General features: G+C 38.9%; 1 protein-coding gene across 1 annotated transcript in view; it reads left to right on the forward strand.

The window, feature by feature from the left end:
• myef2 (myelin expression factor 2) overlaps positions 1–10,000 on the forward strand; it is a 17,117-nt gene that overhangs the window by 6,932 nt on the left and 185 nt on the right. Inside the window, exons 3-17 of the mRNA XM_079620984.1 lie at positions 259–311; positions 873–880; positions 2,586–2,679; positions 2,754–2,942; positions 4,094–4,247; positions 5,566–5,615; positions 5,704–5,764; positions 6,154–6,252; positions 7,722–7,763; positions 7,859–7,942; positions 8,359–8,448; positions 8,534–8,590; positions 9,132–9,301; positions 9,377–9,428; positions 9,810–10,000. The exon at positions 9,810–10,000 is cut by the window's right edge and continues 185 nt beyond it. Of these exons, the coding sequence (XP_079477110.1) occupies positions 259–311; positions 873–880; positions 2,586–2,679; positions 2,754–2,942; positions 4,094–4,247; positions 5,566–5,615; positions 5,704–5,764; positions 6,154–6,252; positions 7,722–7,763; positions 7,859–7,942; positions 8,359–8,448; positions 8,534–8,590; positions 9,132–9,301; positions 9,377–9,428; positions 9,810–9,973 (1,367 nt within the window). The 3' untranslated portion in view covers positions 9,974–10,000. The remainder of the gene's footprint in view (positions 1–258; positions 312–872; positions 881–2,585; positions 2,680–2,753; positions 2,943–4,093; positions 4,248–5,565; positions 5,616–5,703; positions 5,765–6,153; positions 6,253–7,721; positions 7,764–7,858; positions 7,943–8,358; positions 8,449–8,533; positions 8,591–9,131; positions 9,302–9,376; positions 9,429–9,809) is intronic.

Here is a 10,000-nt window from a genome sequence, read left to right on the forward strand (position 1 = left end):
GTCATGTACACTAGCACGGCTTGAGGCGGAGTAAACACGGGCTAGTTCTCGGTTTAAAGTGACGTGTTGCGGTGAATCGCGCAGCTCTACTCTGCACCTGTGTATAGTGGAATCAATGCATCGGTTTGAGGCGGCGCTCGTGGAGCGGGCCGCAGGGTTCAGGTGTATGTGTTCCTGTAGCGTTGCACTCGGGGCGATCCACTGGTGATTTAAATGCCTTGTTCTCTGTGGTATTTTCCCTTTGTATGTCTCATGTAGTTGGTGAGGTTACATACGTGGAACTCTTTAAGGATGGAGAAGGAAAGTCAAGGGTAAGTGTTGGTGAATCTGCGAGGTTAACATCGCACTCCGGTAGAGCCGATTACACTGTTGTTCCTTTGACCTTTGGGATGGATGGTGTGTTGATGTTACAGTAAAGACCATTATGATGATTATTTTGGATGGTGCTGACCCGTTTGGCTGGGGTCCATCTGTCTCACATCTGATGATTGCTTAGGTGTTTTTTGATTTGGATTTAAGATCACGCCAACTGACCTACGAGAGTCATCTATCTGTCAGGTGTCTTTCCTTAAACCCCCTCATCCATCTGTCCGTTTGATCCGTTCTCTCTCTCTTTCCCGTAACAACAAGATCCAGCTTCATTTGCCCCTTTCTGAGTTTATTTGCTTTCATTTGTCCATCTCACTGTAGCCACGTCCCAATGAACTGTAAACGAGCTGATTAAAGCCGTACTTCATGAGCATGTTGTAATTGATCTTTCTGAAGCACTAATGATACACGAGTTGAAGATGTGTGAGTTGACGTGATTCTGATGATGTTCTTTCTTCTCCTCTTCTTCCTCCTCCTCTTCCTCTTGGGACGTGCGTCTGCAGGGCTGTGGGTAAGAACCGCTTCACAACACAAAACTACACACAGGGTTCGTACAAAGTCCTGGAAAACCCCTTGAAAAATAGCCATATGTATGAGGAGGTACTTGAAAAGTGCTTGAATTGTTGAAAATTAGTGGTTAATTTTTTCTATGAAACAATATTTTCATTCAAAATGAATGCTGCAGCCCGTCTGATAAAGATATAGAGACATTACGCATGACTATGAGCGTAATATTCCTCATATCCAATATGATACTGCTTTCATTCATCAGGTCAATCATATATTCATGTGAGTCAAAAAAATCAGTTTGAATAAGGAAAGCGATATCTTTGTCATAGTGTGCTTTCAATGGTTAATGTTTCCACATACTTTGCATGTGCTGCACTGTTTGTACCATTTTGTTTTATTAGTTTATTTTTATTTTTCGGGTTACCTTTTTTAGAATTTGAAAGATAATACAGATATTGTTTTAAATTAGCGAGATCTCTAATTGTAGTCCTTAGAAACCAAAAGAAGTAGTGCTTAAAGCCCTGGAATTTAATTTTACAGTAATCTGTACGAACCCTGTAAACATTTTCATTTATACAAATGTTTTTATCTGAAGCGACTTGGATTTCAATTATGTGTATTTTTTATTTTATGCTTTCCTTGGTAATCGAACCCCCTAACCTTGGCGTTAATCTACTGTTTGCACTATAGTACTTTAATAAAAGTCCCCCTGTGGATAAAATCCAGCTTTTAATGTAGTTTATGTGTCTATGGTGTTATTAATACGATTTAAGACAAAGCATGTGTAAGTTCATAAGTGGACAGCATTGCTGAGTATTTTCTGCTTAAAACTGCAGTGAACCAAAGACAGTCTCAAAAACACGGTGTGAAATCGCTGGTGTTTCTGACGTCACACACTACCTTGACCAATCAGATCAACGTGTGATCTCTGAGTGTGAGTGTGAGTGTGAGTGTGAGTGTGAGTGTGTGTGTGTGTGTGTGTGTGTGTGTGTGTGTGTGTGTGTGTGTGTGTGTGGAGACGGAGCTCATTTGCATATTCATAGAACTGCGCATACTAAATGAGAAGTTACGTTCAAGATATTTTAAGGCAAGGGGAAATATTTTCAAGGAAAAAAAACGTTTTAATGTAATTTTGGTGATTAAAGATGAGTTTTGAGGGATACAATTATTGACTACAGGGGGACTTTAACTAAAGTAAATACTTAAATAATTAGATTATGCTTATATTAAGTAATATTTCAATGAATTAAGTATGCAATGGAATGTTGCCTTCAAGAGTTTCTTCAGGTATCTGACAGCAGCATCAAGTAGGAATTATTATTATTATTATTTTAATTTGTTTTCCCAAACATGTTTTAAAAACAAATCAACTGTGAAATAAAGATACTTAAATTGTTTTATAGGAAGTCAGAAATCGTTATTATAATTCATATTTTTCTAAACATTGAAGAAAAATAATCACTTGTAGTAATCACTTGCATTGTTCTATAACATAATTAGTACAGATTTAATGTCAGCAAGTTTGGCATCACTAGTACACACACACACACCCACACACACACACTTTCTTCACACACATACTTACACACACACACTAACTCTCTCACTCACACATTATCTCTCACAAACACACACACACTGTCTCTCACACTCACTCACCCCCACACACACACACACCTTTCCTGACCGCTGCTCATCTCTTTCAGTGTGGTTGAGTTCAAAGATGAAGAGTTTGTGAAGAAAGCCATTGAAGTCATGAGCAAACACGATCTGAACGGACGGCCGCTGAACATAAAGGAGGTAATCAATCAGATCCCTTCATCCCGCGTGTGTGTGTGCTGACAGTGTGTGACGAGTGTGTGTGCCTGTTCCAGGACCCTGACGGGGATCACGCGCGACGCGTTCTGCAGAGATCGGGACGGATGTTCGGAGCGGGTCGAGGACAGGACGGTCCCGTCGGGATTAACGTTCCTCCTTCCATCGCCAACAACCCCAACATCCCTCCTGACATCATCAGCGCGCTGCAGGCCGGCCGCCTGGGAAACACCGTGTTCGTGGCCAACGTGAGTCCGTCACTGCGGTTCGAGTAGAGGGTTTGCACTGACGGCACTTTATTAGCAGCGTAGCAGTGGAAATGTAACCCGTAGCATCTACGGTAATGTATAGATAGTGAAAAGAAGCGGGCCCAGGACTGAGCCTTGGGGTACACCAGAGAATTAAACAAATGTTTGAGACTCCTTGTGCATGCTAAAATCTCACTGGTTTATTACAATTAATTGCAAAATGATTGTTTGGGAATGTAAACTGATATCGAGAGTATGCATTGACGTCACTTTCCCACGGGAACCGGACTGAGTGGCAGAAGAGCTGCTGAGTGACTGGATTTAATAGAGGAAACTGTGAAAAAATGAGTAAAACAAACGATTATCAGTTTACATTAAAGGTTGGACTTGATATAGTGTTCATTACAACTCACCAGAGATCCAGTGATCATAGATATTGACATGCGGCAGGAATCGTGTTTCCTCACATTTATATTACGCAGGGAAATACATAAAGCAAATACACCTGTGAACGCTTTATATAAACACAATATAGCTCTAAACCCATGTGATCACTCGTTATATATATCATCATATCGTCCAGCACTAAAACTTGTGTCGTTTCTTGTCAGTGTTAATTTAAAAACATCCAATTATGCAGAATATACGATAGTAAATATTGAATTGAGTTGTCAATACAATATATAGTGTGTTATTTTAACATAATTCAGCATATCGACACGCAATGATAACTGTAATCCAGCTTTCTCTGCCTGGAGTCGTTGTGTCTGTGAATTACAGCGATCATTTGCTTCTCTGTTCTGCAGCTTTCAGCAGTCTGTAAAAACACCTCAGATTTCTTGTCAAATCTATTTATACAGTTGATCTCGAAGCTCTTTCCTGTTTTAGATGCGTTTTGTCTGTTTTTCAAGGCATTAATGCTGAAAACAAATGCTGTCACTCAGTGTTTCTGCCACTCAGTCACTCCGGTCAACGTGACGTCACATATCTTCTATAGATTAGTATTTTTAACGTTTATTTGTATTTAGCTGTGAAAAAGATACTTAAGCAGTATAAATTATTAATATTAACTGTGGTTATTAGACTGATTCATAGTCTGTGTAATCTTCCGCTTTATCTGGTTTGCGTGTGTGTGTGTGTGTTCTCCGCAGCTGGACTTTAAGGTGGGCTGGAAGAAGCTGAAGGAGGTGTTCGGCATGGCCGGGACCGTGAGGAGGGCAGACGTGAAGGAAGATAAAGACGGGAAGAGTCGAGGGATGGGGACGGTGTCCTTCGAGCAGCCGCTGGAGGCCGTTCAAGCCATCTGTATCCTCTCAACTAAACCTGCGGATGCAGAACAAGATCCAGTGCTTCACTTTAGCGGTGTGCGATCTCTGTAGCGGCCGACACACACCGCCGTTCAAAAGTTTGGGGGCGGTGAGATGTGTAATGTTTTTAACATAAGTCTCTTCTCCTCACCAAGGCTGCGTTTATTTCATTAAACATACAAAAAAAATATTTTTACAATTTAAAATGTTTTATTTTTTTATATATTTGAAAGTGTAATTTATTCCTGTGATCAAAGCTTCATTACTCCAGTCTTCTGTGTCACATGATCCTCCAGAAATCAGTATAATATGATGATCTGATGCTCAAGACACATTTATGATTATTATCAGTGTAGAACACAGTTTACAGTTACAGCTGTTCAAAAGAACAGCATTTATTTGAAATATAATATTTTGTAACTTTATACACTACTGTTCAAAATTTTGGGGTCAGTAAGATTTTTTTTTTGATGGGAAAGAAATTGAAGAAATTAATACTTTAATTTTAATCAAAATTGTATTCCTCAAGAATGCATTAAATTGATAAAGTGATTTTTATAATGTTACAAAACATTCTATTTCAAATAAATGCTGAACTTTCTATTTATCATCCATTTTTATGTATATATATTTTTTTACAAAACTGTTTTCAACATTAATAATAATCATAAATGTTTCTTTGTCAGCAAATAATCATTATAGTGATTTCTGGAGGATCATGTGACACTGAAGACTGGAGTAATGATGATAAACTCAGCTTTGATCACAGGAATAAATTACACTTTACTATATATTCACATAGAGAACTTAAAAAAAAAAAAAAAATGTGTATTTTAAATCAAATAAATGTTGCCTTGGTGAGCAGAAGAGACTTCTTTTAAAAACTTTTTACAAAATCTTACAGATCCCAAACTTTTGATCGGCAGTGTATGTTCATTTTTATTGTTATCGGCCCGATAAGAGAATGTGGATGTAAGACTGAATATAAACACTGTCTACAATAGCGATCAAAATAGACTAAATCATGTTTTGAAAGTAATTTGACGCTTTAAATAATGATTGTATCAGTTGCATCCAGTAGGTGGAGACAAGCCACTGCTAAACAATGTCATTGAATCATTTGTTCAAGAGATTTGTTCTAAAACGCGGATTCATCCAGTAATGAAACAAGTCTTCAGGAGGGAGTCAAACCCATTTTTTTAAATAATAATTCTAATTAGGCTAAAAATGTTAATTAGACTACAGCAATTACCATTTTGTCAGAAGCTCTAGTAAATGCTGTTATTGTAGTTGTCTTCCTTCACTCTCACACACAGCCATGTTCAACGGCCAGATGCTGTTTGACAGACAGATGCATGTGAAAATGGTGAGACGTTGTGTTTGTTCCTGTACAGCTTATGTTTATGAAGCATCGTAGCACTTCAGCATCCGTTCATGTGTTTGTTTTACTGTAGGATGATAAATCACTTCCTCCAGAAGACTTCCGGCCAGCTGAGAAAGCGCCACAGTTACCCAGTAAGAGCTGTGTGTGTGTGTGTGTGTGTATATATATATATATATATATATGTATGATTATATATGTTCATGCGTGTGTGTGTATGTAGGTGTATGATTATATATGTTAATGCGTGTGTGTGTGATTATATATGTTCATGCTTGTGTGTGTGATTATATATGTTCATGCGTGTGTGTGTATGTAGGTGTATGATTATATATGTTCATGCGTGTGTGTGTGATTATATATGTTCATGCTTGTGTGTGTGTGTGTGATTATATATGTTCATGCGTGTGTGTGTGATTATATATGTTCATGCGTGTGTGTGTGTGTGTGATTATATATGTTCATGCGTGTGTGTGTGTGTGATTATATATGTTCATGCGTGTGTGTGTGGTGTGTTTTGCAGGAGGTCTGGGCGGCATCGGTATGGGTTTGGGTCCCGGCGGGCAGCCAATAAATGCCAACCGTCTCAGTGGAGGGGGCGTGGCCTCTATGGGACCTGGAGGTTTGTGGTCATGTTCTCTTAAATATGTGCGCAGATATTAAACTGCATGCTTAACTTTATTTATTTTAACATCATTTGCAAATGAATCATTGAATTAATTGGATTATATTAGTGCTGGGCAATGATTAATCGCATCCAAAATTAAAGTTTGTGTTTACATAATATATGTGTAGTGTGTATAATTATTTTGTATATATAAATACATGTATATATTTAAGATTTTTTTTTTAATATTATATATAAATATTTTATACATGAATTATGTATAAATAATGTATACAGTATATACATACAAATATTTCTTAACTATGTACAAAATAATTATACGCAGCACACTCATATTATGTAACCACAAAGTTTGATTTATTGTGTCCCAGCACTCGTTTTTATAAATGGACAGATTTGCTAGATGTGTTCAGTATTCACTGAAATGAATGAGAGGAAGACCAGGAAATGTGATGTTCATTGGTCACCAGTAGGGGTGTAACGGTACATGTATTCGTACCGAACCGTTTCGGTACAGGACCTTCGGTACGGTGCACATGTGTACCGAATGCAATCTTTCACGTAAATTAGGCTAGTTTAGTGTGCGGATTCTGCGGAACATACGTCAATTCCGAGTTTCCACACGAACATATTAAGTGTTGGAAGTCTCCGCGTTGTGTTGCCATAGATATCGAAGAGCTTTGTAGATCATGCGTGTTGCACTTGCGCTTGCGCTTGAGCTTGAGCGCGTGAATTTTTTTTTTCCTCCAAACCACTTCAGCGGAAATCCCGCCCTGCAGCTGACTCTAAAGTTTTCATTGGTCATGCTCATGTCAAACAATCACCTGATCCCTAAACCTACCCGTCACTGTAACCTAAACCAATGAAATCGGCTGCAGGGCGGGATTTCCGCTGAAGTGGTTTAAAAAATAAATAAATAAAATTCACGCGCTCAAGCTCAAGTGCAACACGCATATCTACAAAGCTCTTTGAGAACTACATACAAGCTGGGATTGGTAATGCTGCACTCACTGTGTGTAATCCATAGTTATTTATATTATTCATTATATTCTATGTGATATTGGTTTAGGAGTATTTTATTTAGTGGAGAACTTTGCAGCTGTATTTTATTCCTTATAATTTTTTTATTTTATTAAATATATATATATATATATAAAAAAAAAATATTAAAACGTTAATAAATATATATATTTTATAAAAAAAGTGTTTAAAAAAGTGTAAACAAATTGTAACAAAAAAAAGTTTATAGTAAACATTCAAACAACCAGCAGTTTAATGTTTGCATTTCTTTCCCTTACTGTACCGAAAATGAACCGAACCGTGACTTTAAAACCGAGGTACGTACCGAACCGTGATTTTTGCGTACCGTTACACCCCTAGTCACCAGTAATATTGAGTGTATCAGCTGCATTATCAAGCAGTTGATGGGGCTGATGGGTAATGATGACTGGTTGGTCCCGCAGGAATGGACGGGCCGGGATGCAGCAGCATGAACCGCATGAGTGGTGAGAGAGACGTCACGTTTATCTGAAGCAGATCTTCTCCGGGTCAGCTGTGAGGGCGCTCACGTGTGTGTGTGTGTGTGTGTGTGTGTGCGCAGCAGGGATGAGCGGGGGGTTTTCCGGCATGGACTGCATGGGAGGATTCGGTGCCAGAGACATGGGATCCATGGGCCGAATGGGAGGTAAAACATCATCACATCCAACTCTGTCTTTCTGTTAGAGCTTCACGACTTAGGAAAAAATTGACGTTGTGATACTTTTCTTTATAAATATTGCGATTTTTAGAAATACATGAACGTTCAGCTTAGCCGGTATAGGGTCTAACATGTTGTTTAGATGATTTAAGACTAGACCATTACTTTTGCACGATATTCAAAAAAAATTGAGTTTCACGTGTGTGTGTGTATATATATATATATAAATCTAAATCTAGTTTCTGATACCAGTTCAAATTTCAAATGTTAACCAATCAAGTTTCAGAGTGAAATTCGGCTCTTTGTATGCGAGCGGCTCATGGTCCGGTGCAGCACTGCATCATGGGATGCACGCGTGTGGATTGTCTATGTGCTGTCGGTCTCATGCTTGAGTGTGTGTGCAGATTTGTTTCGTTCTGGAATGTCGGGGATGGACAGAGACTTCGGCAGAACTGACCTGGGAATGAGCGTCCAGTTCGGAGACACGTTTGGAGGTGTGTGTGTGTGTGTGTGTGTGTGTGTGTGTGTGTGTTCACACTTGAGCTGATGGTGACTGACGTCTGTTCTCTTTCCCATCAGCTGGAGGATTTGCAGGAATGGGGAATTCTGGGATAGGACCCATTGGCTCTGGATTAGGTCACTCATCTCACACACACACACTCACACACACACACACTGAAATTAAATTCATAGTTCATTCTGATTGACACGAACCAAAGACTCGTCTGAGAAACAGTCATTATTCACTGGAAAATTGTTAATGATGTCGGTTACATTTTACAGTGAGGTTTCATTTGTAGTTTATATTTATTATTTCTATACTTATGACCGCATAATTCTACATTTACACTGAAAAATACTTCTACAGCATTTACTAATCTCAGTTCAACATTTAGATATAAATTATTCAAATCTAACAATTATTTAATGGACCTGAGCTGAACTAACAATGCATATTTGTATTTTTTATCTAATATAGATCATTAACACATTAATAAATACTGTAAAAAGGAATATTAATGCGTTCACGTTACTGTAGTGTTGCCATGACGTCTGATCAAATACAGTGTCTTGCTGTCGTACTCGTGTACGATTATTAGTTGTTTTTATTACTTTCTCTTTGTGTTGTTTTTATCAGAACTATAACTGTGTGTGTGTGTGTGTGTGTGTGTTTCAGGAGGAGGAGGAATGCTTAATATGGGAATGGACCGCATGAATTCTGGCTTTGACCGAATGGCGGGAAACATGGATATGGGGCGTGGCTTCGGGCAGTATGGAGGTCACATGGGTGGAATGAGTGACAGGGGGGCGGGGTCTAAGGTCGGATGCCAGATCTTCGTGAGAAACGTACGTATGAAGACGAGTGTGTGTGTGTGTGTGTGTGTCACTGACGTGTGTTTGACGCATCGCTTGTGTCCGCAGCTGTCGTATGATCTGAGCTGGCAGAAGCTGAAGGAGAAGTTCAGTCACTGCGGTACGTCAGGCTCATCTCGCCTCTCTGTTTTTAAATTGTATGTTAATTAGGTAAATAACACTAAAATATTTACACATATATGCACAACACGTACTTAACACATGATTATCATGGGGAAAAGCAGAAATGTTACAAAGTAAAGTTATAAAGCAGCTCAATGGAAACACATACTACAATTATAATGATAATAACAAATAGATCAACAAAATATATATGTAGTATTTTTATTATTATTTGACACAATTTTTGTACGTGTTTTCATAACTCATAATTGTATAATTTATTTATATCATTATTATATATATTTATTTACATTTTTATATTTATAAATATAACATTTCTGAAAGCATGTATTGAAACTCGTCCCCGGCGTGTGCTCAGGTCAGGTGATGTACGCGGAGATCAAGATGGAGGGCGGCAGGTCTAAGGGCTGTGGCACGGTGCGCTTCGACTGCGCGGAGAGTGCGGAGAAGGCCTGTCGGGTGATGAACGGCACGCGGATCAGCGGGCGCGAGGTAGACGTCCGCATCGACCGTAACGCTTGACTCGCGCGCCGCCGCTGCCGCCTCTGT

The sequence above is a fragment of the Phoxinus phoxinus genome, assembly GCF_949152265.1.
Source record: "Phoxinus phoxinus genome assembly, chromosome: 8".
Classification (NCBI taxonomy): domain Eukaryota; kingdom Metazoa; phylum Chordata; class Actinopteri; order Cypriniformes; family Leuciscidae; genus Phoxinus; species Phoxinus phoxinus.